The sequence below is a fragment of the Scyliorhinus canicula genome, chromosome 5 (assembly GCF_902713615.1).
Source record: "Scyliorhinus canicula chromosome 5, sScyCan1.1, whole genome shotgun sequence".
Taxonomy (NCBI): Eukaryota; Metazoa; Chordata; class Chondrichthyes; order Carcharhiniformes; family Scyliorhinidae; genus Scyliorhinus; species Scyliorhinus canicula.
Genome location: NC_052150.1, coordinates 228663105 through 228682338, shown reverse-complemented (window position 1 = coordinate 228682338; position 19234 = coordinate 228663105). Strand labels below are relative to the sequence as shown.

Here is a 19234-nt window from a genome sequence, read left to right as displayed (position 1 = left end):
TCCGGCACCTGTTCAGATACACAGAGGGAAAATTCAGAATGTTGAATTCACCTAACAAGCACGTCTTTTGGAACTTATGGGAGGAAACCGGAGCATCCGGAGGAAACTCATGCAGACACGGGGAGAATGTGCAGACTCTGCATGGACAGTGACCCAAGCCGGGAAATCGAACCTGGGACCTTGGCGCTGTGAAGCAACACTGCTAACCATTGTGCTACCGTGCCGCCTATTATCAAGTTTACTTTTGAAGATTTATTCTTGTTCGGCTGCGCTTGCTGCCAACGCATGCCCGCACAATTCTGGTGTTTTACTCTGTGACGTCATTTTGAACGACAGAGTGGGCAGCAGCCAGGAGCAAAGACGGTTATGTTCAAAGCATCTCGGCTGTGTTTTCGATGGCTTGGCAGAACTCCCATTGGCCTTGTTTTTGTTTAGCGCTAAATCCTGGTTTCGGCTTCACCAACTGGTTTGGATCCCATAAACAAATTGAGTGGGTGGGCAAAGCTGTGGGGGAGGGGAGGGGTGGTGTGGTTTAACGTGGACAAGTGCAAGGCCATCATCCACTTTGCAGTGGAGATTGATCAGACCAGAAGGACTTCCAGTGCCGACCATGTGGTTGGTCGCACATTTGGCAGCTCTCGCTCGAGGCGGTTTTTTTTGGTCCTTTTCCCCGGTTGACGGGTGGATGTTTTGGAGAAAAAAGGTGTAGAGGTGGTAGAGGAAAGTTATACTCCACTGGTGAGGTCGGTGGACGGAGCCGGGGACCAGACGTGGGTCAAGAAGAAAGGAGCTGCAGGATCTAGAAACTCTTTGGGTGACAAAGGGCAAGATGGCGGAGGGTGGAGGGCCGGCACTACCAGCCCAATGGTCGACGGTGCAGTTGGTGGACTTTCTGAATGAACCGTTCAGTCAGCAGAGGAGGGAGGCTCTGGAGGACCTGGCGAAGGTGGTAGACCGACTGAAAGGCGGGAGCTGAGGCTGGAGACCCAGAGCCAGGCCATCCTGCATAGCACAGTGTTTAGCACTGTTGCTTCACAGCATCAGGGTTACCGGTTCAATTTCCTGCTGGGTCACTGTAAGTGTGGAGTCTGCACGTTCTCCCCGTGTGTGCGTGGGTTTCCTCCAGGTGCTCCGGTTTCCTCCCACTATCCCGAAAGACGGGTTTGTTAGATGAATTGGACATTCTGAATTCTCCCTCAGTGTACCCGAACAGGTGCCGGAATGTGGCAACTCGGGGTTTTTCACAGTAACTTCTGTGGTGATTGTAGATGTGAGTAGATGCAATACAACTGAGCAAACACTAGAGGGAGCACGGGAGAGCTATAAATACACAGGGACAGGAAGTGAGAACACACTTCACAGAAGGGAGAACTACGCGCTTTATTAAGACACGAGGAACAACACATGGTACCAGGAGTGGCTTCAGATGCTTACTACAGGACAACTCAGCTGCAGATACGGAAAGACCAAAATGACAAGAAAACCTCCCACTGGACATTGGACTTGGGAAGACCTCGCTTATTCGAGGATGTGGGTTGGACGCCCACCTCAGCTGAACATGACCGAAATGTAAGAAATGTCTGGAAAATATTTAAACAAATGTTCGATTTTTATATCATAGCTAATGATTTAGCAGCAGCCTCAGACGAAATGAAAATAGCACTGCTCATCGCAGGACATGAAGCTAGAAAAGTATATAATGGATTTAAATACTTAAAAGCTGAAAACAGCAACAACTTACAAATAATACAAAAAAAATTTGAAGAGTACTGTATGGAATTTGAACAGCACTGTAAGCTCAGAGGCCAAACTGCACAGAGACTGAGTGATGCAAAACTCAAACAATCACTAAAAGAACAGAAAGGGTTCAGTCAAGAAATCGCGAGTGAAAAGTACAGATCAAAAGGAAAAATAAATTTTTCACAAAGCCAAAACGCTGAAATCCAGTCCAGATCGAAAGGAAAAGGTAACTTACAACTTTCAGAAAGAAAAAATGCTGAAATCCGCGATAAAATGGCGTCGGAGCACATTTTACAGTCTCTGGGAGACAAAGAACTAAAATCTGCGTCTGTGTCTGCGCAGGAAACAGAAGCCGCGCATGCGCAGTTTAAAAAAGTTCTTGTTGCTGACGTTTTGGTCGCGGATCGATATGCGCATGCGCAAGCCACACATGCGCATTGGACACAAAACCGCACAGTAAAGGAAGATCGATTTGCGCATGCGCGATTGATTCCTACGCATGACATCACAAGCGTCATGATGTCCGAGGATCCGGACCACGTCCACTTAAAAGGGAAATGCTCGAAAATTGAAAACAAGATATTTAAAGCTGTAAAACCAAATTTTCTTGCCTCAGAAGACAGAAAAACGCCTGAACTTAAACCAGCAGTTGAAAATAACTCTCAACACCCTGGAAAAAGCAGTCTGCACCACCCAAAGTGAAGAGAACAAGAAAAAATCCAAAACAAAAAAGATGATTTGTTTTTCGAACAATACTACTCAGACATGGCTGAGTTATTTGGATATGCTGATCACAGCATCAGCGACACGGTCGCAAAGCTCAACACAAATCTATTCTATGGTACATCAATCCAACACCATGGTGCCATGGCAGATCGTCGATACATTGGATGACAGCAATACCCAAGACGAAGACGACGCCACACAGAGAGCACAGAAAGACTCCACAGAGAGCGCGATGACAGGCTCCACAGTGAGAGTGATAGAAAATAGAAAATAGAACATAGAATAGTACAGCACAGAACAGGCCCTTCGGCCCTCGATGTTGTGCCGAGCAATGATCACCCTACTCAAACCCACGTATCCACCCTATACCCGTAACCCAACAACCCCCCCCCCCCCCCCCCACCTTAACCCTACTTTTTTTTTTTTTAAGGACACTACGGGCAATTTAGCAATTTAGCAAGGCCAATCCACCTAACCCACACATCTTTGGACTGTGGGAGGAAACCGGAGCACCCAGAGGAAACCCACGCACACACGGGGAGGACGTGCAGACTCCGCACAGACAGTGACCCAACCGGGAACCGAACCTGGGACCCTGGAGCTGTGAAGCATTTATGCTAACCACCATGCTACCGTGATGAAAGACTCCAAAAGGGAAGCAAGCAAACACTCCCTGGCGAACACCATGCATGAACAAGACCATGAAGGTCAACCCGCCGTATCTAAGCAACCGCAAGCAGACTATGAAAGTCTACCAAGCTCACATAATCAAGAAGAAGACAATGTACATCTACCCACAGTATGCAAAAACAGTGACAAGGTGATCACACTCGACATACAGGAGGTACAGGATCACAGCGAGACTGACAGTTCTCAGCTTGTCTGTACAGAAGCACAGAGTAGGGCCACCCAAGAGTCCAGTGAGACCATATCAACAGAAACCATGGAGATTTTGACTCCAGAAGAGGAGCGCCAAGAGTCCAGAGAGACCACGTCAATTGAAATCATGAAGATTTTGACTCCGGAAGAGGAGCACCAAGAGTCCAGAGAGACCGCGTCAAATGAAATTGTGAAGAATTTGACTCCAGAAGAGGAGCACCAAGAAAGCAAAGACTACGAATCAAATCCACCACAAATGACTGATGTCACCAGCATCAATGCAACATCAGATCATTCTCACCATTCTCGAGACGAAACGTTCAATGTAACAGATTCCACAAAGGACACTCGCACCAATAACTGTGACAATGACTCAAATTATCCACACGGGACAGTCATTGAGCATAACAGGAAAAACAAAAGCCACAAGAAGCACAGCAGAAACGAGAACAACAGCAAGAACAAAAGCAACATGAAGCGCGATAAGAACAAAAATCGCAAGAAGCACTGCAGAAACAAGAACAACAGCACCAACAAAAACTACAAGCACAACGACAAAAACTACAAGAACAAAACCAACAAGAAGCATAACAAAGATAGCGACAACAACAAAGACAGAAACGACAAAAACAGCAACAAGAACGGCAATGAAAACAACAAAGACAGGAACGACAGAAACAACAGCAATGAAACAACGACTTGTACAAAATGGTGCAACTCTGCACATGAAGGACAATGCCACAGCACACTGCACAATGACAAGACTACAAACATGCCATGGGATGACAATGAATCGCACAAACTCACATCTGCTCCAGAACAAGCAAGCACACCAGCTTTCAAAGCAGATGACATACTAAATCGATACCACAAGCACAGAAAAAAGTCCATGTCAGTCAACATCAGTGGTTCGACCATGCAAACACCTCGGGATGACGTATTGGTTACTTAAAATAACAAGAACACCGACAACATTCACCACGTCAACAACGAAAAAGAAAAAACTCAATGAACAAATTCATCAAGTTTGGACTCATAAATGTTTTATTACGATTGGACTCATAAATATAAATTGGCTTTGTAAAATATGCAATAGCACCATCTCTTGTATAGATACACATACCGTAAGTAATCTAACTGTTTTGTACAATTTTCTTTAACGATGTACAGAAAATATGTAAAGAAAAAAGGGGGGATGTGGTGATTGTAGATCTGAGTAGATACAATATAACTCAGCAAGCACTAGAGGGAGCACGGGAGAGCTATAAATACACAGGGACAGGAAGTGAGGACACACTTCACGGAAGGGAGAACTGGTAGCAGGACACAGACACAGGCAGGCAGCATTTGAGGTAGCCATAAATTAAGCTCTGAAGACAGAACAAATTCACAATAAAGCATCTTCTCCACCTTTGAGACTACGAGCTTTATTAAGACACGAGGAACAACACAACTTCATTGCAGTGTAAATGTAAGCCTACTTGTGACACTAATAAAGATTATTGTTATTATTATCCAGAAGGTGGAGGAGGCAGTGGGGGAGCACAAGGAGCAGCTTACCTCATTGGCAGCCGATGCTGAGGGAGACCCAGAAGCGGCTCACGGTGAAAGTGGAGGATTTGGAGAACCTCTCCCGGAGGCAGAATTTGAATAGTGGGGATGCCGGAGGGCACTGAGGGAACGGATACAGGCCCTTTTGTGGCCAATGTGTTAGAGCAGCTAATGGGGGAGGGGGCCTTTGACTGGCCCCTGGAGATCGTTCGAGCGCTTAGGCAAATGAGCCGCCGAGGGCGATGGTGGTGAGGCTACACCAGTTCTTGGGCAGAGAAGATTTTGCAGTGGGCCAGGCAGACGAAGAGATGTACCTGGGAAGGCAACGAGCTCCGGGTATTCCAGAACCTGGAATTGGCAAAGAGAGTCAGATTCAACCGGGTCAAAGCTGCCCTCTTTAAGAAGGGGGTGAAGTTTGGGATGCTGTATCCAACCCACAATGGCCACGAATATTACTTTGGAACACCGGAGGCGGCAACCTCTCTTCTCTTAGGGCCTGTTTAGTGTCTTCAGGGGTTTCTTTGGTGGGAGGCCAGAGGACAGTGAATGCATCTTTTTTTCCTTCATTGTTATTGTTGTTTACACTATTGTAGTGTGTGAGCTGGGGGGAATCAGTGTGGGGTAGGATGCTTGGCGCCATGGGCGGGGGCTGCCAGGCTAGCTGGGCCAGCTAGTTCACGGGAGTGCAGTGGGAGCAATCAGGTGGTTAGAGTTTCAGAGAGGGATGGGATTGTTGTGTTGCTTAGATGACATAGATAACATAGAACATACAGTGCAGAAGGAGGCTATTCGGCCCATCGAGTCTGCACCGACCCACGTAAGCGCTCACTTCCACCCTATCCCCGTAACCCAATAACCCCTCCTAACCTTTTTTGGTCACCAAGGGCAATTTATCATGGCCAATCCACCTAACCTGCCCGTCTTTGGACTGTGGGAGGAAACCGGAGCATCCGGAGGAAACCCACGCAGACACGGGGAGAACGTGCAAACTCCGCACAGACAGTGACCCAGCAGGGAATCGAACCTGGGACCCTGGAGCTGTGAAGCCATGGTGCTATCCACTTGTGCTACCGTGCTGCCCCCGCGGAGAGGGGTGTGGGGGTGGGAGGGGGACTGCTGACAGGGATGGGGCAGTTGATGTGCAGCAAGGAGGGAGTGGCGGTGGACATCGAGAGCGGGCCTTGCAGGTTGCGGGGTGCGAGCCGGGGGCTGGCCCAAGAAGGAGTATGGTTGATCGGTAGGGGAGGGTGCGGGGTACCCCCCCCGAACAGGCTGGTCACATGGAATGTGAGGGCTGAATGGGCCAGTCAAGCAGTCGCACGTGTTCACACACCTGAGAAGCTTAAAGGTGGATGTGGCATTTCTACAAGAATCGCATTTGAAGATTGGGGACCAGGTTAGGCTGAGGTAAGGGTGGGGAGGGCACGTTTTTCAATCAGAGTTGGATATGAAGACGTGGGGAGTGGCGGTGCAAATATATAAGCGAGTAGCGTTTGAGGTGGGGAATATAGTGGCAGATTCAAGGGGAAGGTCTGTGATGGTGAGTGGGAAATTTGAAGGAATGCCAGTGGTCGGGGTAAACGTTTATGCCCCAAATTGGGATGTCAAATTTATGAGGCGGGTGCCGGGGAAGGTCCCGGACCTGGACTCACACCGGTTTATCATAGATTCATAGAATTTATAGATTCATAGAATTTACAGTGCAGAAGGAGGCCATTCAGCCCATCGAGTCTGCACTGGCTCTTGGAAAGAGCACCCTACCCAAGGTCAACACCTCCACCCTATCCCCATAACCCAGTAACCCCACCCAACACTAAGGGCAATTCTGGACACTAAGGGCAATTTATCATGGCCAATCCACCTAACCTGCACATCTTTGGACTGTGGGAGGAAACCGGAGCACCCGGAGGAAACCCACGCACACACGGGAGAACTTGCAGACTCCGCACAGACAGTGACCCAAGCCGGAATTGAACCTGGGACCCTGGAGCTGTGAAGCGATTGCGCGATCCACAATGCTACCGTGCTGCCCTCTGGGGAGCATGCTCATGGGGGGTGAGCGGATTACAATACGGTGATCGAGCCGAGATTGAAATGGTCGAGTCCGTGATTGGGGCTTTATGGAGTGCAGGAGGGGGAGGGGGGGGGGGGGGGGGGGGGGGGGGGGATCGGCGATTGTGGTTTCTTTTTTTTTTATAATATAAGTGTACCCAATTAATTTTTTCCAATTAAGGGGCAATATAGTGTGGCCAATCCACCTAGCCTGCACATCTTTTGGGTTGTGGGGGCGAAACCCACGCAAACACGGGGAGAATGTGCAGACTCCACAAGTACAGTGACCCAGAGCCGGGATCAAACCTGGAACCTCGGCACCGTGAGGCAGCAATGCTAACCACTGAGCCACGGTGCTGCCCCGCGATTGTGGTTTCTGATCACACACCGCACAGGGTGGACTTGCAAGTGGACCATGGGGGGCCTAGCACCCGCATTGGAGATATAGACGTGGGGTTGTTAGCAGACGAGGAGGTATGCGAGCGGGTGAGGGCTACCATTCGGGGCTATGTGGAGCTGAATGACATGGGTCAGGTTTGGCTGCCACACTATGAGAGGTGCTTAAGGCAATGATCAGGGGGGAGTTTAAATCGATTCAGGCATATAGGGGCTGGTTTAGCTCACTGGGCTAAATCGCTGGCTTTTAAAGCAGACCAAGCTGCCCAGCAGCACGGTTCGATTCCCGTACCAGCCTCACCGGACAGGCGCCGGAATGTGGCGACTAGGGGCTTTTCACAGTAACTTCATTGAAGCCTACTCGTGACAATAAGCAATTTTAATTTTTTCATTTCATAGGGACAGGACGGAACGGGGGAGGCAGGGTGTATGGAGGGAAACGGCGGGGAGGGTGTGTGGTGGGGGGGGTGTGTTATTTATTTGTTATGAGACTTCCTGTTCTCTTTTTCTTGGTTTTTGTCTTGTGTAAATATTTTTTATTTATTTAATTGATTGAGTACCCTATTGTACCCTAAAGGACATTAGTGAACCAACAACTGATCATTCTTTATGGCCGTCATGACTGAGACTAGCTTCATATTCCAGATTTACTAATTGAATTTGAATTTCACCAACTGCCGTGGTGGGATTTGAACCTCTGGATTCCAATAAGAAACAGATTGCCTTACCTGATGGAGAACTGGCCTCAGCCCTCTTTCCATCGCGAAGTTCCCAAAATGCCGAACCTGGTTGACCTCCGTCTGAATGGCCCTCAGGAGTCAAGCGGGAGGCAGCCCGTACTTCACACTGGCTCAGGTCCCAACCACAGCTGGGATTAATGTTTCTCTGGGACAGAGACAACTCAGCGCAGCTTTTCCCATCTCCATGATCCACGGGAGGCCGGCTACCACTAAACACGGAGTCAGAGCCCGAAGAATCGACCAATTGCTTCCGGAGGCTGGTAAAACCGTCCCGGGAACCCTCGCGATCAGAGTTGTCACAGGAATCCGAGAGGTAGTCTAGCTCCGGAGGTGGGAATATCTCATCATCTAAACTGTATGGAAGGCGTAGTCGATCAGGAAATTCGGTGTTCCGGAAGTCGAAAAGTGCTGGCGGATCCTGGGACTGGAAGAGGTCACTCTGGACACTTTCGGATTTAACCAAGGATATGGGATTCGGTCTCTGTCTCGAAAGGTGCAGGAGCTCGATGGGGGGTGATCCGTCAATCTGGAGATTGGGAGGTCCTGTCCTATGTTCCTCACCGAGTGAAAGGTCGGTGCAACATTCTGGCATGCTCCTCTCAGAGCGATTGGCTTCCTGCAGCCTGTGAGAATCAGTGGCGAGAGAGACCTCAGCGAGCGGCCTGGCAGAGAGGTTTGGATAGGAGGGCGAATCCCTGGGCGCAGGGTACTGCTCGGGCAGGCTAGGTCTTAATGCTCCTCTGCGACATGAAGCTCCTGGAGTATGGCTGACACCTTTCACACGCTCAGAATAAACGTTGCCTCCACTGGGCGTACCAGACGGCAGGGACCCGGGTGCACGAGCAACTGAACCTCTTGCCCCGTGGCCATATGGGTAATCTCCAGCTTCGTCGTCACTCTCACTTTCCTGTTTAACAGCTTTTAGCGGAGGCTGTTCCTCGCTATCGCTGATGATGATCACACAGCTAATGGAATCTCCATGACTCTCATCCTCTGGGGGTAAGGGGCAGGGAGATGCCGGGAACATTAGCTGAGAGCTACCATCCGCTCCATCACCCGATTCCCTGATCCTCTTCTTCGCCCGCAAGGAGTGACGATTGGCCAATGACAACTGCGGGGGAGGGCTCACTGCACTCGACAAATCAGCCACTGAGCTTGAGCCAGAGGTGCCTGGGTCACCCCCCCACCCCAGGCCGGGCTCTTGTACACGCCCCGAGCCGGGTTCGCCCCCACGCCCCGGGTCCGCAGCACCCCAATGAGGAGGAATCTTCCATTCTGTGGGATTCTGTGACCAGGCCAGCACAGGATGAGCATCACCGACCACAAGGAGAGCACGCCCTCTCTCCACCACCCTGTCTTCAGCAAAACAAACTGTGGTGAAAAGAAATAAAACTATTAAAATGCATCCAAGAGTTTCACACAGTTACACAGGTGGGGACAGGAGAGTCTGACCTGTACAATACAGGAGGCCCATTACATCGATGATAGCTCTTTGAATTCGCCCCGCTCTCCTGCTCTTTCCCCAGGGCCAGGAAACATTTTCCCTTCATATTTATCCAACTCCCTTTAAAAAGTGATGATTTAATCTGCTTCCTTGAGGCATTTAGTCAATCATGTTGCAAACGTGCAACATTTAGTGGCGACATCCGCCGGGACCCTGTTGCAAGTGGAAACACCACAGTGTCCAGGACCCTGAAATTTGAATTAGAACTCCAAATTGCAGAGAAAGAAAGAGATCACAAGTATTCAAGGTGTTCAAAATAATAAGCGAAATTCGGAAGTGTGTTTAGTGCATGCGTACTAACAGGGCTGTAAGGTAAAACTGAAAGCTTTTTGTTGCGACAAACTTTCGGTAGTTTTGTAATCGGAAAATAGCGTAAGCCGTACCCTTTTCACGAAACACCACCCCAGCAACCCCCTGTTCCAAATTATAAAAAGAGAGTCAGAGGAAATGGCCATGCAGGCAATGGAACGTCTGATGGATCCAGCAAAGTTTGTGGTCGCAGCGACCAGCAGCAGTAGCAGAGTAGGCCAGTGTCCCACGTGGGAGCTGGAACTCCGCAAATATCTGCAGGGAAAGGGATGGCCCCTTTGGAAAGAGTTTTGTGCAAATGAGGAGACAGGTCCCGGAAGTATAGGTCATACTTGGTGGGAGAACCTCTCTCAGATACACAAAAAGAGTTTAAGTAAAGCACGCAAGCCGATGGCGATTGTGTCCTGCTTGGCACAGTTGCGAGGCGCAGAGGAGGTCATCAGGACGCTCCGGGCAGATTTAGAGGAAAGGAACCGAATGAGTAAGGTCGATGTCAGGGACATCGAGAAAGAAAACCTGGATCTCAAAGGGAAGTTGGCAGAGAAGGGTAGAGAGGTGGATGATGCCAAGAGGGCTCACCAGTCTTGTCTAGCTCATCTGAACAGTTCCCAGACCCAGTATGAGAAAGCCTATCAGGACGTGCAACGTGCCGTTCTGATAAGACAGGAATCGGAAAAGCAGGTGGAGGCATTGCAGAGGCAATGTTCCGATCTCAAAGCAGCTTTGAGAGCACTCCACGCTGCAACGACCGAACAAAGACAAAGCACAGTTGACCACGCGAAATGCAGGAAACAGATTGCGGAACTGCAATCTCTGCTTTCGGTGCAGAATGGCTTCCAAAGCACCTTTGGAGCTCAGTTAGATGGGGAAAATGCCCCAGATTGGCAGGAATTAAGCGAGACAGCGCAGCGTTATGTTCAGGGAACATGTGCGCCCGCAGCTCAGCAGAAACGACAGGCACCCCAACCCCCCACAGCTCAGACCATAACCGCACCCATGAATCCCGTAACCACACAGAGGAAAGCCGAATCAGAAGGCGCCCCAGACATAACTTACACCACCCCTTTAACAGTAACCCAGCTAAGGGACGCTTGTGAAAAGATCACTCCGTTCCTCCCCACCGCAGACCCCCACCAGTTCTTTGCGAAAGTAAAACAGCAGGCTACCATGTACGGCCTGGATGAGAGAGAGCAGGTTAAGCTCACCGTGCTGAGCTTAGACCAGAGTGTAGTGGCAGCCCTCCCCGACCCACAAAACGTGGCAGGAGGCAGCCTAGAGGAGATGCACACTGCTATTTTAGATGCCATCGGGTACAATAGAGGTGACCCCGTAGAAGGCTTGAATAAGTGCAGGCAGAAGAGATCTGAACACCCCACAGCATTCGCCGGAAGGCTGTGGATTCACTTCAGCGCAGTTTTCGGACAGCTAGATAGAGCGCATTTAACCCGCGAAAACATGGTTAAGTGGACGCGCACAATTATCTCACACGCAACAGAGGCAGGACAGAGCGCTTGCAATAATTACGACCCCTCAGAAGAGGCCCATAACGAGAAATGGGTCCTCAAAAGATTGTCCCGCGCTTGGGAGCAATCGCTTCAGGCAAAAGCAAAGGTTAGATCCCCAGAAGAGGCTCAGGCTGCTGCAGATATCCAAGCAGTCAGAGAGCACCAGAAGCCCGCATGGGTAAATGAAGGCAAGAGCAGCCCTCAACAGAAAGGACAGGAATGCTATAACTGTGGACAGTTAGGGCATTGGGCAAAAGAATGCCAAGCACCCCAGCGATCTCAGAGAGGCCAGCAGACAGGCACTCTGAACCGCAACAAGGCAAAACCCATCCACAATGTAGCAGTACAGTCAGGACCCACCAATGTGGACGAGACGAACTGACGGTGTTCGGGCTCCCCCACTTGGGTCTGTGACACACTATGGGACTCATCAGGGAGGCCCGTAGTCACGGCAAAAGTCAAAGGGAAGCCCATAGAGTTATTGTGGGACACAGGAGGATCCCGCACCACCATTAACTCCACAACCACGGCACACGCAGACACGTGGCCGACCACCTCCACCATCACACTTAGCGGGTTCACCGGACACTCGCAGCAGGGACATATCACAGCACCCGTAGCGATCCAGCTAGGGAACATTAGCACAAGGCACCCCGTAGTTTTAGTAAATCTTCCCCGGACAGCGGAGCACATCCTGGGGATAGATTTTATGAACGCCCACAGCTTGTCGTTCGACCCAGTGAACCAGTGTGTCTGGCGAATGGCGAGATCAGACAGAGCCCCAGCCACCCTCACAGTAGGAGACTACGCTAATCGGATTAGCGCAGTGGGAGAGTACTCATTCGACCTGACTACACTCCACACCGACCGACAAATTAAGGCCCTACTGAACAAAGACAGGACAGCATTTGCAAGTCACCGTCATGACTGTGGCAGAATGACTGGACAAGTTCATGTTACCGGACAGGACCCCCGACCGCAAAAGCAGTATAGATTTCCCCTCGAGGCAGAGGTGGAAATAGAAAAGGTTATAGGCAGCTTGTTGGACCAAGGTGTACTGAGAACGGTAGCCTCCACCAACAATGCCCCTATTTGGCCAGTGAGGAAGCCCGATGGATCATGGCGTCTGACCATCGATTATCGGGAACTCAACAAAGTAACCCCCGCAGTAGCCCCAACGGTAGCTACTAGTCCCGAGACCATGCTCAAGCAGGGTCTCAACGCCAAGTACTTCACGGTATTGGACATCAGTAATGGATTCTGGTCAATACCATTGGCAAAAGCGTGCCAATACAAATTCGCATTCACTTTTAAAACGCAGCAGTACACGTGGACATGCCTCCCACAAGGATTCCACAATTCACCCTCCATTTTCCACCGACAGCTGGCAAGTGGATTAGAAAAATTTTCCCGACCCGAATGTCTGGTACAGTATGTAGACGACCTACTACTGCAGACAGACACAAAGGCAGAGCACATTTCGCTTCTGGCCGAACTCCTGGAACTCTTAACTGAAATTGGCTGTAAAGTTAACCCGAAAAAGGCCCAAATATTGGAAAGTAAAGTGATGTATTTGGGAACAGTCATCACGCACGGCAAACGCGAGATCGAATTCAAAAGAATTGATTCGATCGTCAAATTGCCCCTTCCCCAGAATGTTTCAGCCCTCCGGTCGTTTTTAGGACTGGTTGGCTATTGTCGGAACCACATCGACGGATTCGCGACAAAAGCCGCCCCACTTTCAGACCTCCTTAAGAAAGGAGCCCCCTGGGAATGGCTTCCGCAGCATACAGGCGCTGTGGAAGAGTTGAAACGAGCCCTTAGTGCAGCACCCGCGCTGCTAGTCCCCGACCAACTTTCACCGTACGCAATAGAGGTAGCGAGCACCGATCTGACCCTCTCGGCCGTGTTGCTTCAGGAACGGCACGAGCAGCTAAGACCAGTGGCTTATGCCTCCCGACTGTTAGACCCGGTAGAACAAGGATTTTCAGCCTGTGAGAGGCACCTCCTTGCTGTCTTCTGGGCAGTGCAGTATTTCTCATACATCACCGGACTCAACCCCATCACCATTCTAACCGAACACACACCCACACAGCTACTACTAGACGGTCGACTGAAGGACGGTTCAGTTAGCCAGATTAGGGCAGCTAGGTGGACCCTACTTTTACAAGGACGGGACATTACAGTGAAACGGACACGCACCCACACATACTTAGCAGACAACCTCCAATACCCCGGACAGCCCCATGACTGTGAAATTGTAGCTCCCCTGCATAACACAGGACCCTTTTTAGCCAAAACACCCCCCAGGAAGATAGGGAACCCGAAACAAAGCCCCCAGCCCACAGACACGTGTGGACCCTTGAGGATTTATGTAGACGGTTCCTCCACAGTTTTAAATGGTGAGCGTATCACAGGATGCGGCATCTATGTAGAGGACGCGCAGGGGCGCGCTCTCGAAGAAATCGCTCTTAAGTTACCAGGTCACTTAGGCGCGCAGGCAGCAGAGCTAGCAGCCATAGCGTACATAGTGGACCACCCCGATTCTTTCCCCAGCCCAGCAGACATATATTCAGACAGCTTATATGTCTGTAACAGTTTAACCGATTTTCTGCCCCTGTGGAGGACACGAGGTTTTGTCTCCGCAGACGGGAAACCCCTTCCATCAGCCCCTCTACTCCAGCATATTTTAGCGAAAGCGAAGGACAGGACCTTCGGCATTATAAAAGTTCGCAGCCACCATAGGTCATCACCACCTGGGAATGTAAAAGCCGACGCGTTGGCTAAGGCAGGTTCCAGGAGAGGACACTTATGGACCCCCCCAGCTAGCGCACCAGCTAGCGCCCCTGTGAGCGCAGTCCAAGTCTCACAGACTGATATTAAAGATCTCGTGGCAGCACAAAAACAGGACGGAGACCTCAGGGAGGTTTTCAAGGGAAATTTTGTGCCTGCTTACGAGCACTTTAAACACGCACTGACCACACATGAGGGTGTGATCATTAAGGACCAACTTTATGTGGTCCCACAGCAGGACAGGAATCAGATGATTGCCTTGTTCCATGACGGACACGGGCATCAGGGAATTGATGCAACAACGAGGCACCTCAGGCAACTCTGTTGGTGGCCTGATCTCAGGAATGATGTAACGCACTACATAGAGAATTGCCTGATTTGTGCTCAGAATAACCCGGAGCGGTATTCTAAGAAGGCACAACTTCGGCATACTCGCCCAGTTAACGGCCCTTGGACAAACCTCCAGATCGACTTTATAGGTCCATTGCCCCCTTGTCGGAATGGCTATAAATACGTTCTGGTGGTGATAGATACCTTTACCAAATGGGTAGAGGCATTTCCCTCACGAACAAATACAGCAAAGACAGCTGCAAAGATCCTGACCCACCACATCTTCACGAGATGGGGTTTACCCCGAAGTATCGATTCGGACCAGGGATCTCACTTTACAGGACGGGTCATGAGGGACGTCCTGACAATATTCGGAATCAAACAGAACTTCCACATTGCGTATCATCCACAGTCCAGCGGGATTGTGGAGCGCATGAATCGGACCCTAAAAACTACCCTTAGGAAAATGGTTCAAGAGAACAATTCCACATGGGATTCAGTGCTCCCCTTTGCACTTATGTTCATAAGGAACACTGTCTCCACATCGACAGGATACACACCACACACACTCATGACCGGACGCCCTATGAAAGGTACAGAATTCCTTTTAGGACTGGACATGACAAGCCCCGAAGTGACGGCCCTCACACATGAAAAGGCAGTTAAAGATCTAGTTGAGACTGTGAGGTCTGCACAGCTCGCAGCCGCAGTCCAGCTAGGGAAACGCCGACAGCAACGTACTGCCTGTTTCAATAAGACCGTCCACACCACAGAATTCCAGGTTGGGCAACAGGTAATGTTATCTGTTTATAACCCCAGCAGTTTTTTGGCTCCAAAATATTCCGGTCCCTACTCAATTTCGGACAAAATTAGCCCCTCCGTATACAGGATCAAATATCCTAATGGGAAGACCGCGTGGTTCCATATAAACCAGTTAAAGGCATATGGAACACAGGCCAACCATGCTCACCATGTCCTGCTAGACGCGGCAGAACACTTCACCCCGCCCACCAGAGACACTTTTCCACCATCCCCCTCACAGACCAGTTCATCAACGGACTCGCCCACGACTCCGCCCACAGACCACTACAGACCACGCCCCGACACGCCCACAAGCTGCCACAGCAGAGACAGTAGGACAGACACTGACTCTGAAGACAGCGACAGCACACAGCCATACAGCCCACACTGCACCAACTACGACCCCGACTCCAGTGACCCCATGGAAGTCACTTACCTCAAAAACCCCGACCCACCACCCGACCCCGACTACCCCGACAACACACTCGACGCCACACAATGGCACAGGGACAATTCCTACAGACTTGTCCGCAATGACGAGAGTGACCCCCGGTCACACAACTCCAAAATAGCATGCCTGATCCACACAAGGGTGTGGGATCCGGGAGAGCAGGACGACACGGTGTCTGACTCCCGACACGGCAACCCCTTTGTGACCCTGTTCACAGAGGCAGAATCAAAGTGAGGTGTCCAGATGATGCAAGATAGGAATCGTTTGAGGGAAACGATGTCCTTTCTGATGGAACCTGCACGTATGTTTGTCTTCGTTTTATGTTTGTTTGTTTTCAGGAATGTACATTGTTCAGCTGGAGGATGGACATCTTCTTTTCAGCTGAAAAGATTGTGACCACCTCACATACACGTTAGCTTGTCTGCCGAAACTTTTGAGAACTTCGGTTTGATTGGAGATCCTTTCCAAAGTTGTAAGGCCACACGCCAAATAGCTTGTCCGCAGATATCTCTGAGAACTTCAGGGATGTCCTCAGTTGGAGCATCTTGGCTCCCTTGGTTTTTTAGGTGCCCCTCTATTCGGCGAAATAGAGGCTGCAAGTCATGGTAAACACATTCGTACCCGTTTTCTCCAGGTTACTCAGGCAGTGGACAAACGGCACTGAGGACCCGCCCTGTCTGAGAACCAACCCTTGGTCAGCCAAGCTCGGGTATGGCACAGCACGCCCTACCCGGGGATCCCATCCAACTCGTACCCGTAGCGGCCCATACGCAACTCATTCGGATTTTTGTTTCCAAGTTTGTTTTCATTTTACGTTAGGTAGCCCTTCGGCCGCCATCCCACATGCTATTTACATCCGGGAACATGCGGATGGTAAATCAGCAAAGCCTGCGAGACGGCTCGCAGAAGGAAGGATTGTTAGGTGTATGCTGGTCTTTAAATTCGCTTTTTGAAAAAAAAATGAGGGGAGTCACAGGGTGTGACTTAGCCAGTCATTTTAAAGGGTCAATTGGGTTTTGAAAAGACAGATGCACTAACAAGTAAAGGTCTTAAACTGTGTATTGACAGATACTGTGCTTGATCCCAAAGGTTTCAAAGGACGAGACAGAGGTCGAAGCCAGGATTGTCAATACCGGAGGAAGAAGGAAGAGAAAGAAGAAGAACAACAAAATGATGGAAGCCCACTTATTACTATTTAATGTCATATGTATATGTGTGGAAACAAGACACGTTTCCCCCACAACCCCCACCGTAAATGTTAGTACAGCAAACCCCAGTGCTCAGCTCTGATCAGCGAGGTTCAGACCTGGTGTACTAAATTCATGACGTGGTACTCCATGTCCTACATAATCGAATCACTGTTGGTGATTGCGATCCTCACCATCCTAGTGCAGACCCTCAGGTTGAGGAAATGGAAGAGGAGAGCCTCTCGTTCCAGCACCTCACCCATCTATAGAGTGCAATCCCCCATCTTCGGATTCCACCAAACCCCTCAACCCCTCACTGATTACAACACTCTGTAAATAAAATTCAGCCATGTATTATATTGTTCCATACTCGACTGCCGAGTTGGGAAGTGTGATGTTGTGGTGTGAATGGTTAAGGTTTAGAGTGATTAAATGTTTAAGTTAAGGTTAATAGTGATAGGTAGAGGTTCCCAATTGTAGTAATGCATGTCCCTTTTTGACATAGGGCCAAGTAGAGATGTTAGTTAAATTTTTTTTTCTCTTCTTCCCATAGTTTAGAACAGAGTAGAACAGGAACTGGCAAGAGGTCAGAACACAAGGAGGCAAAGCACATAGGTGATCCTTCACAATAGTATGATTGTGAGGATCACAAGGAGGGAATGTAGCCATGCTGGCCACGCAAAATGGACACTGAGCCAAACTAAAATGGAAGGCTGCTGAGAAACAGACAGTTCAGCCAGAACAGCAGTCTGCAAAGAGCAGTTTGCATTCTGCAGCAGCAGAAACCAGTTTGGGCTCAGGTGAAACGACCTTAGTTAGGTGCAAATGGCAAAACGCTTTGCATGCTAATGAGGCCATCAGACTTGAACACCCACACAATAGATACATTTGGTTCTGAATGGACACATTCCAATCAAGACCCAGACATCGAGGCACCAGAAACCTCCGAACAAAAGGACATAAGAAACGCCCCCTCCATCACGGAGACCCCCTCGCATTGGGGAATTAATCCAGTATCGATAAGAAATTGATCCAATAGGTAGAGCCCGCCCGAGAAGAGGGAAGGACAACGGAACCCCTATAAAAGATAGGGACCTCGTGTTGTCCGGCCTGTTAAACCTGTGCTCCGGCCCCGACTGACACCTGGTATCCTGACTCCAGCCGTTGAGCACCAGCCGCCGAAACCGTAAGTTCAACGCTCGCTACGCGATCCAAGCCCACTAGACTCCCAAGTGCCAGAACGCTTGCTGAAGGCTGCAGACAAAACCAGGACGAAGGCCTCGTTCTCTGACCTTGCCTGTTCCTGTTAGATAAGTATTCTGTTTGCTTATGTTTAGTTGTAGCTTAGTCTCTTAGTGTGTGTGCATGAATATTTATTATTAACTGTATAATAAATATTGATCGTTTGAACTTGACTAATCGGTGTATCGTCTTTATTACTTTGAATTTGACCTTGGAATACTTGTGACGTTGCCTATACGGCAGCTGGCGACTCCAGAGCTTAAATAATTACATAGAACAGAGCCTAGCAGTGTTAAGCACACGTCGAACTCGGAGGCGTGTTAATACACTCCAATAAACGCGTTTTACGCCCATAGTAAAACGTGCAACAGGGTCAGACCAGCTAAGGACGGCAGACTTCCTTCCCTGAAGGGCATCAGTGAACCAGATGGGATTTTATGACAAACGACAATGATATCATGGACTTTTATTCCAGATTTTAATAAATTCAAATTTCACCGTGGTGGGATTTGAACCCGGGGTCCTGCGGTTAACCTGGGTCTCTGGTTAGTCCAGTGACCATACCACTACGCCACTGCCACCCCACACCTTGCTGCTTAATAAACAAGCCTGTTTGCCAATTGCCTTCAGTCTATGTCCTCAGCTGCTGAAACAAAATCATGCTACAATCTCAAATTTTACTGAATTTTCTGTCATTTGTTCCTCGAATCCAATGCCAGTGACACAAGGGTCCCGGCGCAGGCCCAGGGTCAACGGGTCCCGGCGCAGGCCCAGGGTCAACGGGCCCGGGCGCAGGCACAGGGTCAGGGACAAGAGGCGCCGGCGCAGGCTCAGGCTCAGGGTGAACGGGTGCCGGCACAGGCCCAGGGTCGATGGACCCCGGCATGGGCCCAGGGTCAGGGTCGACGGGCCTCGGCACAGGCCCAGGGTCATGGTCAATGGGTCCGGGCACAGGCCCAGGGTCAACGGGCCCCGGCACAGGGTCAGGGTCAACGGGCCCCGGCACAGGCCAAGGGTCAGGGTCAACG

General features: G+C 50.0%; 1 protein-coding gene across 1 annotated transcript in view; it reads right to left on the bottom strand.

Annotated features, from left to right (window-relative positions):
- Positions 1–19234, bottom strand: part of LOC119965715 — a 143981-nt gene that overhangs the window by 105224 nt on the left and 19523 nt on the right. The window contains exon 5 of the mRNA XM_038796476.1: positions 8073–9455. Coding sequence (XP_038652404.1) covers positions 8073–9455 — 1383 coding nt within the window. The remainder of the gene's footprint in view (positions 1–8072; positions 9456–19234) is intronic.